We start from the raw sequence: 21,493 nt of genomic DNA, 5'->3' as shown, positions 1-21,493 counted from the left end.
ACTTAAAACATTAGTAAAAGTTTTATATATTTGAAAGGCTGACCTTTTAGGATAACCTTTTCTATTCAGCTTTCTTGTTTTTATGCTTAAAATCTTGGAGTGAAAACTTGCAGGTGTCTCAAATATGCATAGTTCACATACCTTTTTTTCAACTTAACTTTAAAAACTACTTTTTTGTCAAATCTCACATTTTTCATGTCCAAACGCATACAAAGCCTTTTCATATTCACTGAACAGATTATAGACAGGGAGACCTATTCGAATCATACAGAAACCTCCACTGGTAAACCTTTACAATTGAATAGGTACGTATTTGGTACTAATACAAAATGGACAATTCAAAAAGGCAAAGCTACTAAAAAGAGATGAATATTCCTGTTTGTACAATTGAATAAACAATTAATGGTTAATATGAATATTTCAAGTATAATGTATCCTGCTAGCAGAGTGAATTGATCAAAGTTCAAGCTTTGAGTTTCCCAGTTGGCTAAACGTAATAGCCATGTCCATACCCTGTACCATCGTTGGAACAGCTACATCATAGGGGCACTCTCTGGAAAACCCAGCCTTCCCAGACTTCTGAACTTTCTTTATGCACCTCTTAAACTTCTCATGGCATTTAACGTTTGTCATACCTGGAAGTTGGAAGCAATTGAATCAAACACTGAGCTATAAAGTTCACCAAACAAACCATATTTCATTGCAAGTTCTTCCTCTCTTTAACAGGTGTAACTACAATGATTAGGATGTAAAAAGCATTTTATGAACAAAATGATCAATTTGGTGAATAATGTGGGACGGGAAGGTAGGCATTACTTGGATGCTTACAGATTCGCATGGAAATACATGCCAGCAAAAGAAGCTATCACGTAATTTTTCCTTTGAGTTTATTGCTCTTTCTTTATCCAAAATTTCTCAGCGCTTCCTCATTAGAAGGATTTTAACAAAAGTGAATTATGGCTTAGAATCATTTTATAGTTCAGTTTAACCAACAAAATCACTTCTCCGGTAAAATTTAGAAACTAGATCCATAAGGATTCAAAGCATGTGTGATTCTACGGCAAGAACCAAGCTCCCTCCCCATCCTGTAGTGCTATGGGGCACCAGAAAAGACAAACAACTAAAAGTTTAAAAACCGTAAGGCATGATTTTTCTTCTCTGTAGCATCATAGGCTGCTGAAAGGGAAGTCATCCGCTCCAAACTTTATGCATAAGGGCTACCGCTTATAGTTTCATTTCAGACGTACAGCATTAAACCAAGACTGGATTTTATTTCTCAGTTGAAATGCAGTAGAACAAGTTTTAGAAGAATAACTGAGTACTCTTCGTACAAAAATTCTCATGTTCAAGCCAATGATATAAGAATCACAAGAGCCAAATGTATCAGAAAGGCTATGTGGTGCACAATAATTCAGAAACCCAAATGGAAGTTTTGTACAGAATGTTCCACAGCAAAACTCCACTTGGCCTCAGTAAGATGAAGAACCGCGCTTAGGCATAGGTTAAACTTCGTGCTACAAGAAACTAGCATGTGTTATTCCTGTGATAATGTTGTCTAAGCACTTAAGAATTACATAGAGGAGATATTCTAGACACACCTGCTCATGAATTCAGGAGTCTTTGCCTAGGTTTCCATCATCAACATATGGAAAGCCTATTTGACACAAAGAAACTTTCTACAGCATTCTTTCAAGAAGTGTCCTATAAGGCTGGGAATGGCAACAACATTAAATTCTGGAAGGATAGATGGCTCAACAACCAAGCTTTAAAAGACTCTCATCCCGACCTATACCAAATTGCCTCAGACACCAACTCTTCTATAGCCCAAAATAGAGCAGGGAACACCTGGGATCTTCACTTCAGAAGAAATATGCAGGATTGGGAACTAAACCAGCTACTTGATCTTTACACAACTCTTGAAGAAGCCAAAGGGGACTCTCAAGTCCCAGACAGCTTAAGGTGGGGTAACTCTGTAAGAGGTAACTACACTGTAAAGGCCGGTTATAGCAAACTAAGTGCATCTAATGACATGATTGAGCTTTGGCCATGGAAGCTGATTTGGAAGACAAGGATGCCCACAAAAGTCAAGTGTTTCTCCTGGACAGCCCTCTATGAAGCTATTTTGACCCAGGACAACCTTAGCAGAAGGAATTTTCAGTTGGCAAATAGGTGCTACATGTGCAAGCTCAACTCTGAGTCGGTTAATCACTTGTTTCTACACCGTGCTGTGGCATCAGACCTTTGGAACATGTTCTTAGCACTTTTTGGCTTCAACTGGGCAGTGCCACAGAACATGAGGGATGCAGTTCTTAGCTGGAAGCTATGGGAAGTTGATAGATCCATCAAAAAGATCTGGCAAATGATCTCATTCTGTATTTTTTGGTGTGTATGGACAGAGATGTTTTGATGGCATTTCAACTTCCAACGGACACTTGAAGTCTAAATGTCTAATTAATCTTTTTAGTTGGAGTAATCTCTCTCCTGTAAATGATATCATCCCCTCTTAGACTTCATTAGCTCTCTCTCAATGGTTTAGTAACCACTGATTTTTGCCCTCGGTTAACTTGAGGTTCTAGAATAGTTTTTTTGTCCTAACGAGTTAACCAAGCTCTCTACTGTAATCTCTTGCATCTTCTTGATGCCTTTAATACAATACATTACTTCATAAAAAAAACTAAACTTTGATAAGCTCCGTGAAGTTTTTGCTTTTTTTTCCAATTCCCTAGTCTTATTCACTACTCAATATTCCTTCATTCACGTTCATGTAAACTACATCCAGATAGCAGTTGAATAGTCTTTTGTGGTTAAGACTCTACACCTTTTAGATGACCGTGTTCTGCCTATGTGTATTTCCTGAAGTGATACAGAAGACTTCTGCCTGAGATGAAATTTATGATCAGACAGTTCATGACCTAAGCATGAATGCTTTCTTGTTAATTTAAGTGTGCAATCCCTTGCTGTACAAATAGATAATTTGGTGAGACTTTGTCTTTTGTAGTACAGAAATTGTTGTTGATTGCGCATGCCATTCATGTTGGCTTAGCATTGGGATCCTTGTGATCCAGAAATAACTTGTTTAAGAAGCATTTACTATATTCCTTATTTTAAAAAAAACAAGCACTTACTGTATTTGGCAGCAAAGAATGTAGTACTCAAAATTGTGAAGCATGTTTCATATATTGTTTCCTGATATAATTCTTTCTATACATATTTAGTCTTCAAGCTCAAGATCATTCATTCTGAAATTCCCGGGAAGAGCATTACTAATATGAATTCGTATTGTGTATTTTTCTTTTCCAGTTGAATGCTGAAATTTAACATTGGTTTGTAATGAACTTAGTTTGTCCTTTCTGAAGACTATTGCATGCAAAGCATATTGATGCAACTTTGAGGTATGTCTTAATGTATTAAGTTGCTTAGCTCAGATCTGTACTGTTTGCATGTGGTGTGTTTCTCAAGGAATTTCTATGAGAAGCTACTGTTTTGTAAAACCTTTTCTGCTTACATCTCTTCGCTATTGCTCCTGTTTTAAGTTGTCAACTATTTACAATTATTTCAAAAGTGTCAAATCAATTATAATCCTAGCATATATGTATACACATCATAAGCATCAAGTGTCGAGAAAGATAAAGAACTTAGAGATACTGTGCCAATGTATTCTTTTATTTGTTGTTATTTTGACTTACTTAGCTGGGCTAAGGATTTCCTCACACTTGTCAAACTTGCTGACATTAACCATATGAACGGAAGAATTTTCCTGACATCCCTGGTTCTATACCACTACTACCAGTACTAATTAAAACATAGCTTTCTNTTTGACCCAGGACAACCTTAGCAGAAGGAATTTTCAGTTGGCAAATAGGTGCTACATGTGCAAGCTCAACTCTGAGTCGGTTAATCACTTGTTTCTACACTGTGCTGTGGCATCAGACCTTTGGAACATGTTCTTAGCACTTTTTGGCTTTCAACTGGGCAGTGCCACAGAACATGAGGGATGCAGTTCTTAGCTGGAGCCTATGGGAAGTTGATAGATCCATCAAAAAGATCTGGCAAATGATCCCATTCTGTATTTTTTGGTGTCTATGGACAGAGAGGAATCGTAGATGTTTTGATGGCATTTCAACTTCCAACGGACACTTGAAGTCTAAATGTCTAATTAATCTTTTTAGTTGGAGTAATCTCTCCCCTGTAAATGATATCATCCCCCTCTTAGACTTCATTAGCTCTCTCTCAATGGTTTAGTAACCACTGATTTTTGCCCTCGGTTAACTTAGGTTCTAGAATAGTTTTTTTGTCCTAACGAGTTAACCAAGCTCTCTATTGTAATCTCTTGCATCTTATTGATGCCTTTAATACAATACATTACTTCATCAAAAAAAAAAAAGAAAAAAACTTTCTACAGCATCAAGTGATTAGATGTGGTATGATTAACTTACTTATCACTGCCATTAGCACTTTCTTTAGTATTTCATGACTAATCTCTTATTGTTTATTAGCATTAATTTGGCAATAGATTTATTTGCTAATATGATGACCAATCACAGTTTAGTAAACAGGATTATTAGTTCAAGTGACAAAAGCTACTTATTGGGACTACTGTGCATGGTACCGGAGGAACTCATTATAATCATATAGGATATTGATTATTGAAGCATGAAAAGGTCATCGTAATAATATATTCGCCAAAGACATACAATATCTCACCGTGAAATTCAGAAAATTTGTGGGCTAAAGTCAAAAGTATGGATTGAGCCTCAAAGTATCACAAAATTAGTGTAGAAGTAATCAGAACGGTAACTAAAGGTAGCCGAAAAATAACTAGTAATTGCAAAATAAATACTGAGAATCACAGGTTAAGTTGCAAGTGATAGTGGACCTTTTAGAGTACCAGAAAAGTGAACTGAAAATGGCTAGAAAATTGTGGATGGCGATATTTTCTTTTTTTAACTATGGAGATTGCATAAACTTCTCACAAGAAATCTTATACCATGTGAGAAATAAAATAACAGATTGAATAGTGTGTCAAGAGTAGTATGCAGATACTTTTCCTCAGGCAGTCATCTCAAAAGAGGACAAAAAGAAAAGAAGAAAAACATTGGACAGTAGTGTATCCTTGTTTGTGTTCTTTGTAGTTTTTATTTTCTTATCACAATCAAAATGTTTTGAGATTCCTTCTTGTCTGCTCTTCCTAAGTGGTCAAAAAATAGTGGTGATGCCAGATAAATGGTCATTACAAATTACTCCATTTTCACCTTAAAGGTAACAATGTTCTTAGAGCTCTCCAACTGTTCCTAGAAAGTACACAACCAATGTCAGGATTTTATGAAGGTACATCCTCTCTTTTGGGCTTTCATTTGAGTGGTGTGCAAAATACAGGACCTGAATCTGATTCATTCCACATCAAATTAGTATGCTCAGATCAAAATCCAGGTCAATGTAATTGGACTCTGAAGACTCGATTCTAACCATAAAGTCAAAGATTGAGGTCTTAACACCAGGTAAGCCTTTATATCCTCTCAGTATGGAATAAGCCTATCATATTTTTAAGCTTCAGCAGAAATACAAGCAGAGGGACAGTTTCTTGTCTTGGACAAGTAATTAAGGTGCATTGCATGCAGTACTTGCCTTTTGAATCAACTGTTAATTCTTCAAATTGCATTGTCTCGTCCAATTTCAAGTCCACGTATTTCAAACTAAGACTTCAGTTTTACAAAAACCACAGATCTGCTAGTTTCATATGCATTTCAAAGATGTCAAGATAAAACACCTTTCCTTGACTATCTACAAGTCAGGAGTCTAAAATGATTCTAGTATGTCTATTATATGAGCCACACAACAGTAGATCCAAAAAACCAAATACTCGCATTCTGCAGTTTTGCTATTATGCAATTTCTTTAAGTTATCGATTCTCACTTTTGCTATTCATTGAAGTAATTCCACTTTAAGATGGTATTCATTCTAATTACAATATGTGAATCAGATAATATTTACATAGTCCAAGTCTGCAACTTATTTTCTACTAAGGTTCTCAAAATCACTGAACAACCGCTTTAGGTAACACATCAACCAATGATGAACACAAGACAACTATAGTAGAGGTCCAAATCAGCTAATAAAACCAAAGCTTCAATGTCAACATGTCAGATTCTGCTACAATGTATACTCCAACGGATTTTCAACAATATAAGGTTTCACTCTCATATTCAAGCTAATGAAAACAGAGAAAAGATATAAACAAAATAGTACAGTATAAAGAAACAAACTTTATAATATTAATCATGAGAAATTCAACAAAAATGAAAAAAGAGGCACAAAATAAACAATACCATTTTTCTCTACACATTCATCGTGAATCTTACAGCAGGCGTCTAGATCATCACAAGGTTTCTCCCCTGGACATCCACTCCATCCTACTCCACAGTATTTCCCGTATCTAATTCCAATTGCTATTGAAAAAAAATAACCAAAGAAAAAGTGAATTAGCTCTTATGCATATAAAAAGAAGGAATATAAACGAGAAAAAAGCTGAAAGAGACGTACAGTTACAGTTCTCTGCCACACACGTTTTGCTACATCGAACCTGTCATTATAGCAATAAAAAATAAAATAATCAGTTGCCCAGAAAAATGAGTTGGTTAATGAACAAATCAAAATGCATTGAAGTAATGAATCGAAAAGGATAAAGTAATTTACTCCTTGAGAATTGTTGGTGGATTCAGCAATGGCAAAGAGGAAAAAGGAGAAGACTAATGTCGTACGGATGATTGATGAGGTGAGAGAATTGTCGCCTCCCTGCATTCTACTTTTGTATCTTCTAATTATTATGTAATTTTCTGGACTTACATGCTCCTTTCGTCCTCTTTGTGTTCTTGTCTTCTCCTTTGCGGAAAAAGCGCAGAGCTATATTCGCACTTCGGAGCCTGTTGACGTAGCAGGCTTTCTCTCATTGGTGGATACAAGACTTGTGGGACCAGAACGTAAGGACCAATTGATTCAATTTCCCACTCTTAAATTGGTGTAGAAAATAAAACTCTTTAATTAATGAGTTGAATGCATTTTGATTGAAAAATTCGACAGACTCAATCAGATTTTTAAAAATATTTTTTATTTTATTATATTAGTATGAAACAAACTGGGTCAGTATATTAGTCTGAGCTTGAATCTCAGTTTTGGGATGATTTGGTGAAGTTTTGAAGTGGTTTGAATTGAAAATTCGAAGTAAAAAACTGAACATAAAAAAAAATGATATGTGTATCATACTGTGTATCATTTATGTATCACTTATGTATCATATTAGTATCAATTGTGTATCACATGTATATCAATGCATACTTGTGTGTGAGATACATGCGTGATAAATGTTTGATACATGTGTCGCAGAAGAATTTTTTGAACGCGATTTAGTTACGAATATTGATACAAAACCAGTCCAAATCACCTCCAATCTTTCTCAAATTTAGTATATTGATTTATCTATATGTTTTCAATTAATTTCAACTATACCCATTGAAAAAGTTCCTTTTTGCTTAGATTTTTTTATTTATTTTTTTATTTATTTTTGTATTTCATCACCTTATTTGCTACCTCATCCATGAAATTTCCTTTCCGTCTTGTATCTAATGTTCCTAATCACGCTTAAAAATATGGAAAGAGATTTTTGCATGTGATTCTTTGAGAGAAAGAACCTTATTTATTTGGTTTCTCAATTTTTATATGTGCTTGGCTAGTTTTGGTAAGTCTATAACTAATGGCTAGAGGCTGGTAAGTTGAGACTTATTTGGGACATTTGTATAAGTTTCCCTAAATAGTTCGGCAAGCCATTTTACTCTGATCTCTTCGAGATACGCCAAAACACCTCTATGAGAATATCATCTGGACCGCATGCTTTTCTAATCCTCATAATCGTTTCTATGAGAAAATTGGTCCCATTGTATATTACTCGTCTAACTAAGGTAAATTAGTGAAACCTATATACATTATTGGAAACTTAACAACAATAACAACCCAGTATAATCTCACTTGTGGGGTATGGGGAGAATAATGATTTGTATATTATTGGAAACTTAAACGAATTGAAACGCTTCTAAACAGTATAGATTTGTATAAAAAGAACTTTTCTTGTCTGATATGTACGTATACTTGGTAAATATAGAAGCCTAGAAGGAAAAAGATTTTGAATATATTTTTTGTCAAATTGAGCTAAATTGAGAGAGCTAATTGATCATTTCTACACATGCAACCATGTATTTTGACATTGATTCAATTGTCAACCAAGTACAATAGAGTTACAGAGAAAGGGAAGAAGAAGAAGACGAGAGAGAGAACCTGAGATCAGAATGATCTAGAATCTCATTTCTAACTCACTAATTGATTCTGTTATTCTAACATATTCTTATACACCGACCTTTCTCCTCTCTTTTGTCTATTTGCATATTGCCCCCTTTCACTTACTACAATCCCTTGTTTAGTCCATATTATTGTAATATTCCCCCTCAAACTGGTAAGTAGAAGACATCTTCTACTCCTAGCTTGGGTAATAGGGACTGATGTTGTGCTGCACTCAAGCCTTTTGTCATCAGGTCCGCAAACTGCATTTTTGTAGGTATGTACTGAGTTGCAATTAATCCATTCATTGAGCTTCTCCCTGGAGAAGTGACAATCTATTTCAATATGTATAGTCCTCTCGTGAAATATAGGATTTGGAGCTATTTGCATAGCTGCCTTGCTATCACAATGCAACTTGACTGGTACTTCCACTTTGTTTCCCAATTCCTCCAACAGTCCAACCATCCAAACGACTTATGCCACCACACTTACTTCTATACTCTGCTTCTGCCGAGCTTTTACTAATTGTCTGTTGCTTCTTAGACTTCCATGACAACAGAGAATCCCCAAGCTTCACAACATACCCTGTCACAGATCTTCTTGTGTTGGGACATGCTGCCCAGTCTGAGTCACAAAAGGCTGTGAGTGTTGATGCCTGTCTTCTTCTAAGTAGTATCCCTAATCCAAGTGCTGATTTGATGTATTTTTTAACCCTCAAGGCTACATCTAGGTGAGACTTCTTGGGTTGCTGCATGAATTGGCTCAACACCTGTACTGCAAAACAGATGTTTGGTCTTGTGATTGTGAGGTAAATTAGCTTCCCAATAAGTCTTTGATAGGCTCCTACATCTTCAAGTTGAGGATCATCTGTTCTTCCAACATGACTGTCATAGTCAACTGTTGTTAGTTTCTGATTCAACTTGATTGGAGTTGCTACTGATTTGCAACCACTCATACCTGCATTAGTGATTAACTCCAATGCATATTTTCTCTGATTCAGCAACACTCATTTCTTTGATCTCATAACTTCAATTCCCAGAAAATATCTTAGTTCCTCTAGGTCTTTCACCTTAAAGGAATTATGCAGAGTGTCCTTCGTTTGTTCAATGAGGGCCTGCTTACTCCCAGTTATTAAAAGATCATCAACATAAACCAGGACTATCACAATGTCTTCTTCATGCCTCTTTGTAAACAAGGAATGATCATGGGTACTCTGAGTGTATCCATCTTGTAGGAGTGCATTTGTGAGTTTGATGTTTCATTGACTTGATGCCCGTTTCAATCTATGAAGGGATTTCAACAATCTACACACCTTGTACTCCTCCTGTTTGTGAAATACCTGAAGAAGATCCATGTAAACGTCTTCAAATAAATCACCTTGTAGGAAGGCACTGTTAACATGCACTTGAAACAAGGGCCAATCCTTGGAGGCTGCAACACTGATCACAGTCCTCACAGTGACCATTTTGGCCACTTAGAGAAAGTTTCATGATAATCTAATCCTTCTTGTTGTGTATAGCCCTTGGAAACCAGCCTTCCCTTGAACTTGTCCATTGGCTTTATGCTTGATTTTGTAAACCCATTTTGAATAAATGGGTTGTTTCCCAGCAGGGAGGTCTACTATCTCCCATGTATTATTTTCCTCTAGAGCTTGAATCTCTTATTGCATTGCAGTAACCCAATTCTGATCCTTAACAGCATCCTTGAAGGATTTTGGTTCAGTCTGAGCTGAGAATACTCCCAGGTAGGACTAATATGCCGGTGACAGATGATGATAGGCAAGGTGGGAAGATATTGGATATTTTGCAGCTACCTGATGATCTGGTATTGATTATATAATCCTTGTTCCAAGCAGGAGGAGCTGAATTCCTTTGAGGTCTAGCAGATCATGCAGGTTGAGCTAGTTGTGTCTCTGTGGCAGCAGAAAGTTCAGCTAGTTGAATCTCTGGTTTAGCTGGGACATTTGTAGGTGAAACCGCAGGAATTGTTGGCTAAAGCATTTCACCAACAACTTCTGTCTCCTCTTCAAATTGATGAACTTTTGGTTCAACATCACAAGGAGAGAGACTCTGAGCAATGAACCTATCCTCAGGATTATTGTCATGATCCTGCTAATCCTGTGCTGGTGCACAATGTATAAGGCTGCTGTTAGCAGGTCCTTGTTGTTGTGCTGGTGAAGGATAAATAGGTGGAGTGTCTGGTGATAGTAGTTGAGTGTGAGCTGGAAATTGAGTGAACATATCATCTTCAATGTTGCCTATGTCCTTGAATGGGAAGATGTGTTCCTGAAAGTAACATCTCTATTGACAAGGAAACTTTTATTATCCAAGTCATATAACTTGTACCATTTTTGAGTGTCAGAGTAGCCAAGAAACACTGTCTTCTTGGCTCAATTTGTCCCTTCTCGGCAAGTTGCTTGCATAACTCAAACATCCAAAGACCCTGAGATGCTAAATACTGGGTTGCTTCTTATACAATAGCTCATATGGAGCTTTTTCTTGTAATACTGGTGTAGGCAGTCTATTTATTAAACAAACTCATGTTCTAACACACTCTCCCCAAAATTTCATAGGGATACCATTCTGAAATTTTAAGGCTCTTACACATTTTTAAAATATCCATGTGCTTAATTTCTTTCCACTATGCCATTTTGTTGTGGAGTGTAAGCACAACTACTTTGATATATAATACCAAGTGAAGCTAGAAGTTCATTGCACTTAGAATTGAAAATTTTAGAACCATTATCAGATCTTAAAACCTTCACCGTAGCAGAAAATTGATTCTTTATTATGGAAAGAAAATTTTGCAACACAATTATCACTTCACAGTTGGAATGTATTAGACAAACCCAAGTGTATTAGACTGTTGTAGATATTCATTGGAAGATTGTTTTTCTTCCTTTTCACTAAGGAGATTACAGAGGAGAAGGAGAGAAAAAAGGTCCCTTTTCTAGGAAGGTCTCATCCCTATATATAGTCATGGAGTCATTGCTGTGTATTTAGGCCATAGCCCCCCTTACTTTGCGTCCGCTTTTGTCGTTCGGTGAATACGTGGTTTGGCGCAAATAGTGTCGTCTTTCCTTTTCCCACTGTTTGGACGTGGTCCCAATTGGGTCGGCCACAGCGGTCAGATTTTGACCAATACAGTAGTCCCTCCGTCTGCCGGGGTCGTCCCTTGTCGGGCCCGGTAGGCGGATAATGATTTCCGCTTGTCTAGGAGAAATCTGACTGTCTACCCCTTGGGTATGATTTTCAGAATCTAGCATATTGGCACCCTTTCGATATCTTTGAACCGTTGCGGCTGTTTTAGAACCGAGACATTGTTTGGATTGAAACGTTGTTTGTGGTTACCGCCATTATGACACACGTTCCCGAAAAATTGAAACGTTTCGTGCCCTATCAGATTCGATTGGCGCCTCTTGGGTTTCGTGATTTGGGGGATCTATGTCTCTTATAAATAGCAGGAACACATCAATCGATTGGCACACTTCCTTGTCCTTTACTTGAAAGAACTTCGCGAATATACTTTCTTCCTGATACTTTGAATTTTTATTTGTCCCCAGTTAACCGAAAACTTTTCATCCTCCCTTTTCTTTGTCTTTTTGCTTTACCAAATTGGCACAATGGCTAGTGATTCTTCTCGCGCTGATCTTCCCGCCACAATTTCGGTGCCGAAAGATAGTATTCCGGCCACTGGAGGGGTAGAAATGGCAGAAGATGAGGAAGTTTCGTCGGTGGCTGAGATCTTACCTCGCCCTGGGAAGGCATGGACTGATTTCCAAAGTCCCGCCGGAGAAGAACCGAACCTGCTCCCTCTGTCATAAATGAGGAGGGGATTGCAGACTTGAGGGCTAAGTGGGGAATTCCTCCCTATGTCGAAATACTGCCGACGGTAGGGGACGACATAGTCCATTTTGACCGCCTAGGATATTGTGCATTCTATGCCTACCCCTTTATTGTTGGGTACACGCTTCCTCTCCCTCTCTTGGTGGTAGATTTCTGCCGCTTTTATGAGGTATACCCGGCTCAACTTACGTCGTACCTGTACAAATTGTTCCTTATGCTGCTCAAATTTGCGGAGCTTGCCGGCCGTGAGATCACTTTGAGACACATGCTTAATATCTTCTCCACTCAACTCATTCGTGGCACGATGATTCATATGCGCCATGGAGGGTCGAAGAGCTTAGTGGTAAAGATGGATGACATAGCCAACCGTCGCTTCTACGAGAACTACTTTTATGTGCGGACCGAGTATCTCGTGGCGGATCCTACGGGATTCCCTGAGAAATGGAATTTCGCACATAAGTTCCTACTTTTGGTCGGAATGACACCCAACTGCATTTCCATTGAGTAGTACTAAAACTGTTTATGTTTTTTACAGCTGCGAAACTGCCTCCCACACCCGTTGATGGTATCCGCGAGTGGGTGAACGCCATCCTTTCTCACATGGTGGAGGTCCGCACATGGTCGTCCTTCTATGAGAGATACGGATGCAAGCCCCTTATTGGCGAGTAATATCATTTTCGTTTGCTGCTCCTCTTCCTTCCTCCTTTTTTTTGTTTCTTATATGTTGTTCGTCGATGCCAGGGAGAGTGGGGAGAGCGAGGGCTCCCCCATTAGCCTTTCGTCAACCTTCATCGTCTGCTCGCCCTATTTCAGCGTCTACTGTTCGACCTTCGTCGAGGGCTGCCTCAGTTGAATATACGGCCGCGGTTGTACGCACAACGGCTTCCTCTCGAGTCAGGACTCCACACCCTGTCATTTACCGAACGGAGGGATATTCCCATGCCGCGGAAGGGGAGGGGCCATCAAAGAGGCGGCGAGTGGAGACTAAAGTAGCTCCTACGACTGTGATAAATCTGGAGGAGGACCTACCCTTGATGGGGTCTGAGGTGGGAGTTGGTGCCATTCCACCTGTGAAGATAGAGTCAGCCGTTATATCTGCCCCACCGGCGGGGATCCCGGCCGCTATGATTGACCGGCAACCTGTCGCGACGAGCGGCCAGACCTCTGAGACCGCAGTTGCTGCTTTGGACGGGCCTTCATCTTCAGTGTCGGGTCGTGCTTCATCGTCGGTCGCAGAGAGGGGAAAGGGTGTCGTGGTCGATGACAACGAATCTGAATCTAAACTTGATACTGATGATGTTCGAATGTTTGAAGAGGGTCTTACCCGTTAGGTGGTTCATGCGGGAGGTCCATCCCGTATTCTTGAGATCTCGTCGGATATCAACCTCCTGCGGGATACGGAGGACTTGGTGCCGCATTTTGACATCTTGTGCTCTGCTGCTGAGAATGCGGCTCTTCGGGACGTTCCCGATATTGATTTGATGCATGAAGTGGCCGTTATGGGCTTGAGAGTACGTTACACTTTTTCATTCATATTTCTTTCATTTTTCTTGGTGATATGGTTTTAACCCATCTTCTCATTTTTCAGACGTACATGGTGGAAATAGGGAGTGTTCGCAGGGCTAACATTCGGGCAAAGATTTTTTGAAGATGTTGGAGAAGTATCCGCGCTATCGCAACAAGTGCCGTGAGATGCACGAGCGGCTGAAGGCGAACCCTGGTGATCGGTCCCTTGGCGAGGAGTTGGAGAAGATGGATCAGGAATTGATACAGACTATTCGTAGTAAGAGTGCACTCGAGGAGCAACTTCGTGCAAAGGACAGAGAGCTTGAGTTGGGCAAAGGGGTTGCTGCAGAGTGTGAATATCTTCAGGGGAAGCTGAGGTCGATGCAGTCTGAGATGGATCAGAATCTTATCAAGGTCGAGGCGATGAGTGTGGAGTGGATGGGAAAATTGGCCGAGTTGGAGAGGAAGGTTGCCGGATTGGAGAACATCGAGAGCGCCTGATCGGCGGCGGCGACCCTAGAGAATACTATCCGCGTCCTCTGATCCGAGCAAGAGTCGGAGAGGGCGACAAGCACGCTAATGGAAGCGAGTCTTGAGGAGCGTATTGGCGAAATCGACTGTGAGGCGTCGTCCTTAAGAGACCGGGTCGCTGCCCTTGAGGCCGAAAAGGAGCAACTGTTGGCTCAAATTGAATCTGCCTCCGCCGTTGTTCCCCATCATTTGCCGAGCTTTGGGTTCATGTTGAAGCCCAGCGGGACATATATAAGAACTTGTGGGAGTCGGGCAACGTTACCGAGGCTGCATATGAAGGAGCTCGGGCAAAGGCACGAGAGGCTCGTGTCAGCTGTGGATATGACTCTGCGACGCTGGAGGCCGATGAGGGCGCGGATGATGAGGGAGGACTTCATGGAGATGGTGGTGATGATGGTAGCGGCGATGACGCCGAGTGAAAGAATGTTATTTTTGTCTGTTTTCTGTCTTCTCTTTTTTTTATTCGTTGTTGATTGTCGTTGTTTCTCCCCCCTTTTTTTAGACTGTTGGTTCGGCCGTATGTAATCTGCGACTATTTGCGTAATGATTTTGTATAAAGATGAATTTTTCATTATTATATAGCCTCTGTATTTTTTCCCTGTTTTGCTCTTCATAACTTTGGTGCGAAGTAGATTCTCGCATGACGAGTTCCCGACTCTTTGGGAATTGAGTGTCACGCGGGTTGAATGGGACCTTGATGGCTGCTTTGGCTAGCAAGACGGTGTTTTCAAACTTGTGTCGAGATGCTGTCTTATCATAGTCAGAACGGTATCGAACTATTTTTTTAATAGCGACCTTAGCCGTGAAGATATTACTTTCGGGCTTATATCGAAGCATTATCCCGTCGTGAGTCCCAGTCTTTCTTTCCTTTTCTGATAAAGTATTGCCCTGTCGTCATTCGATCAAGGCCGAACTTTTCTTTTTGGCGAAGGCCCTTGGCCTTAAAGGCGTTATTTCGAACTTCCGTCAAAATATTAACCTGTTGTTATTCGATCGAGGTCGAACTTTTTTCTTTGGCGGAGGCCCATGGCTTTAAGGGTGTTATTTTAAACTTTTCGTCGAAGCATTAACCCGTCGTTGTTCGATCGAGGTCGAACTCTTCTTTTTGGCGAAGGCCTTTGGCTTTAAGGGTTTTTTTTCGAACTTTCATCGAAATATTAACCTGTCGTTGTTCGATCGAGGTCGAACTCTTCTTTTTGGCGAAGGCCTTTGGCCTTAAGGGTGTTATTTCGAACTTTCGTCGAAATATTAACTCGTCGTTGTTCGATCGAGGTCGAACTCTTCTTTTTGGCGAAGGCCTTTGGCCTTAAGGGTGTTATTTCGAACTTTCGTCGAAATATTAACCCGTCGTCGTTCGATCGAGGTCGAACTCTTCTTTTTGGCGAAGTCCTTTGGACTTAGGGGTGTTATTTCGAACTTTCGTCGAAATATTAACCCGTCGTTGTTCGATCGAGGTCAAACTCTTCTTTTTGGTGAAGGCCTTTGGTCTTAAGGGTGTTATTTCGAACTTTCGTCGAAATATTAACTCGTCGTTGTTCGACCGAGGTCGAACTCTTCTTTTTGGCGAAGGCCTTTGGCCTTAAGGGTGTTATTTCTAACTTTCGTCGAAATATTAACCTGTCGTTGTTCGATCGAGGTCGAACTCTTCTTTTTGGCGAAGGCCTTTGGCCTTAAGGGTGCTATTTCGAATTTTCGTCGAAATATTAACCCGTCGTTATTCGATCGAGGTCGAACTCTTCTTTTTGGCAAAGGCCTTTGGCCTTAAGGGTGTTATTTCGAACTTTCGCCAAAATATTAACCCGTCGTTGTTCGATCGAGGTCAAACTCTTCTTTGTGGCGAAGGCCTTTGGCCTTTAAGGGTGTTATTTCGAACTTTCGTCGAAATATTAACCCGTCGTTTGTCCTGGTTTTTTGGAGAGTCGGGTATCTTCTGGGGGAGTCCCAGTTCGCCTGATTTTATTTGCATCGGGAGTGTGATGTCGGGGAGCAGGGAACGCTGCTGCTTTGCTCGCACTCGTTTCACACGCATACTAGAGTTTCCCTGTCTAACTTTTTTATTTTCCGGTCTGGAAATGTCATTGTTGGGCGGGACGATGAATTACTCTTTAACTTAGGGGGATCTCCCCTTCGCCGGCCCAACTTTTAGGTCCCCGGGAGGGCTCTTTTGGGACGCCTTCTTGGCGAGGGCAAGGGATTACCACTCAGGGGGTATCATTTTCTAGGAGTTGGTTTTGCTTGGTGGACGATGTTTTGGTCGTTTTGTAGTAATTTCCCCTTCTTTAGTTAAGCTATTCCCTCGCTCGCTCGCCCGCGTAGCGCCCGCGTTATTGTTCGAGCAATAGGCAGAAGGTGGTCAAGGATGACCTTCTCCTTGTTCCAAATCAATGGATTGGAGAATGAAGGTGGATCTGTAGCGTTGCTCGTTTTTGCTTGACGCTTTAATGGTTGATGGGGGTGATGTTTTCTGAATTCGGTAACCGGATTCAGCTCTCTTTCCCCTCATTTGGTCACCGGGTGCTTAATTCTCATTTTCCGTCTCCTCTATTTTCTTTGAAACAGTTGTGTATGGGAAAAATTGAGTTTACATATTAAAGTGGTGTTGAGATGACGTGTCATGACACGTAGATTGATCAAAGAGTTATGATTGGCAAAGAGGCACGAGTTGCAACAGATACGAGCAGAGGCACAGAAAGAGGCACGAGCGGTTATTCAAAAGACTCAACGCCCGTACCTATTTAAGTCCAAGAATTAAGGAGAATGAATCTGTCAGTACAAAGGAGTACAAATACAGTATTTAATGAGCCTTAAATACTAAAAACGTTAGAGAATCTATATTAAATACAATGATTATGTAACGTAGCATTTAATATCTTTAATTGTTTATAATAGCCTTATTATGAAAAAGGCAAAACGCATATCTCCAAAATAGCTATAAAAGGGAGAGAATGGATCAATTGTAAGGACACGAAATATTATCTGAATACACTGATTTACTTTGTTTTTCTGACTATCTCATTATTGGCAAAATCATTCTTCTTTTATTCATTTTCGATTATCAGTAACCCGAGTTCTTCTAAAAATAAAGTTTTGACCGAAATCTCATTTTTTTGTTAAACAAATTGGTTCAGTTACCGGGAATCTGATAATCTATTCTTTCTTAACCTAACCTATTTCGTTACATCAACAATTATGCCAAATGTTAACGATAAAACCCAAGGAAACCATCAACTCCAAGGGGACCCACAAGATGCTCACACTCCAATCCCTTCTCCACAAAGCTCGCCTCGGCGGTCTTGAGAAGGAACTCCTGATGGGTCTCACTCAAACTCAAATGCTCAATTTGACAACGATGAAGCTATCAATGAAGCTTTGCAAAAGCTGATCACTCAACAGGTCAATAAAGCTCTTGAGACCTTTGCCAGCCAGTTACCTGTTGCACCACCAACACCAATTCCAAATACCAACACTTTGAAAAACCCTCGTTCTGGACTTGTTAGTTCAGGCAGTGGTGGAATCCCCAGTGAATCACGAGAGGGAGAATCATGTAACGTAGTCAATTCCGATTTACAAAATTTAATTCTAACATTGCAGAAACAGCATAAGGAGCAAAGTGACCGCATAGAGCAAATACCTGGAGTACCGCCCGTAATCAAAGGAATAGATATGGATAAATATTCACAACAACCTTAGAAGCCCAGCGCTGCTCCTTTACCAATTCCAAAGAAATTCAAAATGCCTGATATTCCAAAGTACGATGGAACAACTGATCCACGAGACCACGTGACTGCATTCACAACTTGTGTAAAAGGCAACGACTTGACCAAACAAGAAATTGAATCAGTATTGATCAAAAAATTTGGAGAAACACTCACTAAGGGAGCATTAACATGGTATTCTTTCTTACCCAAAAATTCTATAAATTCTTTTGCTGAGCTTGCATATTCATTTATCAAAGCACATTCGGGAGCTCAAAAAATCGAAAAGAGAATGGAGGATATTTTCAAAATCAAACAAGGGGACTCTGAGTTGCTCAGAGAGTTCGTGGATAGGTTCCAGCGTGAAAGAATAACGTTACCACGTGTACCAGATAATTGGGTAGCTATAGCTTTCACCAGTAATTTGAATGAAAAAAACTCAGAAGCCACGAGGCGACTCAAAGAAAGTCTTCGTGAATTCCCAGCAACAACATGGAATGATGTCTATAACCGATGTAGCACGAAGTTAAGGATCGAGGAAGATATTATCTCACGATCTCAAAAAGAAGAAAAGGTAAGTTTGAGACAGGCGAAAACAAAAAAAAGATCAGGTAAAAACAGGTACGAACCATATATGGGCCCAGCTGGAAAAGATTCACAGTCCAAGCATGATCATTCAAGGTACGATCATAGATCTAGAAATAGAGAATCGGGTTCATCATCTAGGTATGGAAATGATCGCAACACGCGAGAGTCACGAGATGATGATAGAAACTTGAAGGCGCGGTTCGGTGGTTATAATTTTAATGTAAGCACTTCCGAGCTCGTTGCTATTTTAAGAAGCATGGGTGATAAGGTGCGGTGGCCAAAAGAGATGAGGTCAAACCCAAACAGGTGCAATCCCGAACACTGGTGTGAATTTCATAACGATCATGGTCACAAAACGGCAGATTGTAGATTATTACAGGGTGAAGTTGATCATCTGTTGAAGCAAGGATATCTCACTGAGTTATTCAGCGAGAAAGGAAAGCAAGCATACATGAAGAATAGGCAGGAACCCCCAAAACCACCCTCCCCAAAAAGGACCGTTAATGTTATAAGCGGAGGTGAAGAAATCAATGGTGTGACGTATACAGCATCAAATAAAGTATCCAAAGTCACAATTACCCACGGGAAGCGGGTGCGACATGTCTTAGAGGAAGAAAGCATTACGTTTGATGATGCAGATGCGGATGGCGTATTAACTCCACATAACGACGCACTGGTAATATCTTTACGTGTACATGAGACTAATGTGAAACGAGTTTTGATTGATCCAAGTACCTCTGTGAATATTATTCTGCTAAGAGTTCTACATGAGATGCAAGCTGAAGCCAAATTAGTAACCAAGGCACATACTTTGTCCGGGTTCGACAACGCTAGCGTCGTGACGAAAGGGGAAGTAATACTTACTACATTCGCAGAAGGAGTTGTCAAAGATACAAAGTTTCAGGTAGTGGAGCTGGAAATGGCTTACAACATAATTCTAGGGAGGCCATGGATCCACGAAATGGATGTTGTTCCGTCGACCTTACATCAAGTTGTTAAATTTCCATCACCGTGGGGAATATTTCAAATCCGTGGAGATCAACAGGCATCTAGGAACATTAACTCCGTAGCAGATTCAAGCACGAAAAATGAAGAAAAATAGCAATTACAGTATTAAGTTGAGGGTACCACAACGCAAACTTCAAACTGAACAAGGGCGAACAGATGTAGATTCAAGACCTGACTCCATTAAAGAACCAGAAGAAAATGAAAATATCAAAACAACGATCGAAGAATTGGAGGCTGTAGTATTGTTTGTACATTGGCCTGAAAGGAAAATTTACATAGGGGCCAATCTCAGCCCAGACGTAAAACGTAAGTTGATTGAATTTTTAAAAGCTAACACAGATTGTTTTGCTTGGTCCCATTCTGATATGACAGGTATACCACCGGAGGTAATGACTCACAAATTAAACGAAGACCCGTCTTATCCACCTATCAAACAAAAGAAGAGAAAGCAAGAAACTTTCAAAAATCAGGTGATTCAAGATAAGGTCCAAAAATTATTAAACAATGGATCTATCCGTAAGGTAAAGTATCCTAATTGGTTAGCCAATACTGTTGTGGTACCAAAAAAGAATGGTAGGTGGCGAGTTTGTGTAGATTACACAGATCTTAACAAAGCTTGTCCCAAAGACTCTTTTCCATTACCACATATAGATCAACTAATTGATGCTACTGCAGGACATGAATTGTTAAGTTTTTTAGATGCATATTCAGATTATAACCAGATTAAAATGGATCCATTAGATGAAGAAAAGACTTCATTTATAACAGAAAGGGGGACTTACTACTATAAAGTAATGCCTTTTGGCCTTAAAAACGCTGGTGCAACGTATCAAAGACTGGTGAGCAAAATGTTCCAGGAACACTTGGGAAAAACTATGGAGGTCTACATAGACGATATGCTCGTTAAAACTCAGCATTCTGGGGATCATATATCGCACTTATCAGATATGTTTCAGATCTTGCGGAAGTTCAATATGAAATTAAACCCTGAGAAATGTGCGTTTGGTGTTGCCTCAGGTAAGATTTTAGGTTTTCTTGTTTCTAACCGAGGTATTGAGGTGAATCCAGCGCAGATTAAAGCCATTGAAGAAACCACTAATGTACTTACAAATAAGAAAGAAGTACAGAGGTTGACAGGAAGAATTGCAGCTTTGGGGAGATTTATTTCTAAATCATCCGAAAAGTGCTTTAAATTCTTTTCAGCTCTCAAAAAGCAAGGTCAGTTTGAATGGACTGAAGAGTGTCAACAGGCGCTCAAAAATTTGAAGAAATACTTGTCAAATCCGCCGTTGCTCGCAAAACCAAAGGTTGGAGAAAGTTTGCTCATTTATCTTGCTGTTTCAGAAGTAGCGGTAAGTGCTGTTCTAGTTCGTGAAGACCAAGGTAAACAGTCTCCAATCTATTATGTCAGTAAATCACTATTAGATGCGGAGACGCGGTACCCTCAATTAGAAAAACTTGCACTTGCACTGATCATGGCATCTAGAAAGCTAAGACCTTATTTTCAATGTCATCCTATTATCGTAGTAACTGCTTTTCCATTACGCAACATATTACACAAGCATGAGTTGTATGGAAGGTTAGCTAAATGGGCTACAGAACTAAGTGAATATGAAATCACATACCAACCCAGAACCGCGATAAAATCTCAGGTATTAGCAGATTTTTAACTGATTTTAGCCAAGAAATGCAATTAGAAGCGAAAAAAGAATTACAAGTGTTCAACGGGTCTATTCCAGGAATTTGGACCTTGTTTGTGGATGGCTCGTCTAATGTGAAGGGTGCAGGTTTAGGAGTTGTTTTGTTTCCACCTACGGGTGAAACCATTCGACAGGCCATAAAATGCCATTCTATAACTAACAATGAGGCAGAGTATGAAGCTGTGATTGCAGGTTTGGAACTGGCACGTGAACTTGGCATTAATCAAATTGCAATCAAAAGTGATTCGCAGCTCATGGTTAACCAAATGCTGGAGACTTATACGGCTAGGGAGGC

General features: G+C 39.9%; 2 protein-coding genes across 2 annotated transcripts; both read right to left on the bottom strand.

Annotated features, from left to right (window-relative positions):
• Positions 1-236: 236 nt before the first annotated feature.
• LOC109220531 (probable phospholipase A2 homolog 1) lies at positions 237-6,903 on the bottom strand. Its single transcript, XM_019384994.1, has 4 exons — positions 6,694-6,903; positions 6,541-6,580; positions 6,327-6,446; positions 237-635 (listed from the first exon to the last, which is right to left on the bottom strand). The coding sequence occupies exons 1-4, from the start codon at positions 6,796-6,798 to the stop codon at positions 457-459; spliced, it is 444 nt and encodes a 147-aa protein (XP_019240539.1). The 5' UTR covers positions 6,799-6,903; the 3' UTR covers positions 237-456.
• A 1,825-nt stretch (positions 6,904-8,728) lies between these two features.
• On the bottom strand, positions 8,729-9,790 carry LOC109220529 (uncharacterized mitochondrial protein AtMg00810-like). The gene is made up of 2 exons (XM_019384992.1): positions 9,638-9,790; positions 8,729-9,316 (listed from the first exon to the last, which is right to left on the bottom strand). The coding sequence occupies exons 1-2, from the start codon at positions 9,788-9,790 to the stop codon at positions 8,729-8,731; spliced, it is 741 nt and encodes a 246-aa protein (XP_019240537.1).
• Between the last annotated feature and the right edge of the window lie 11,703 nt (positions 9,791-21,493).

This window comes from Nicotiana attenuata, unplaced genomic scaffold (assembly GCF_001879085.1).
Source record: "Nicotiana attenuata strain UT unplaced genomic scaffold, NIATTr2, whole genome shotgun sequence".
Lineage (NCBI taxonomy): Eukaryota > Viridiplantae > Streptophyta > Magnoliopsida > Solanales > Solanaceae > Nicotiana > Nicotiana attenuata.
The sequence above is the reverse complement of the archived record's forward strand: the minus strand, read 5'-3'. Positions and strand labels throughout refer to the sequence as shown.

Excerpts from the sequence above, each read along its gene's own strand:
- LOC109220531 (XM_019384994.1), bottom strand. The coding sequence starts at position 6,798 with ATGCAGGGAGGCGACAATTCTCTCACCTCATCAATCATCCGTACGACA. Across the intron at positions 6,581-6,693 it reads CCACCAACAATTCTCAAGGA|GTTCGATGTAGCAAAACGTG; the intron begins GTAAATTACTTT and ends CTATAATGACAG. Across the intron at positions 636-6,326 it reads TGAATGTGTAGAGAAAAATG|GTATGACAAACGTTAAATGC; the intron begins GTATTGTTTATT and ends TCCAACTTCCAG.
- LOC109220529 (XM_019384992.1), bottom strand. The coding sequence starts at position 9,790 with ATGGTCACTGTGAGGACTGTGATCAGTGTTGCAGCCTCCAAGGATTGG. Across the intron at positions 9,317-9,637 it reads ACAAACAGGAGGAGTACAAG|AGAAAATATGCATTGGAGTT; the intron begins GTGTGTAGATTG and ends TTGCTGAATCAG.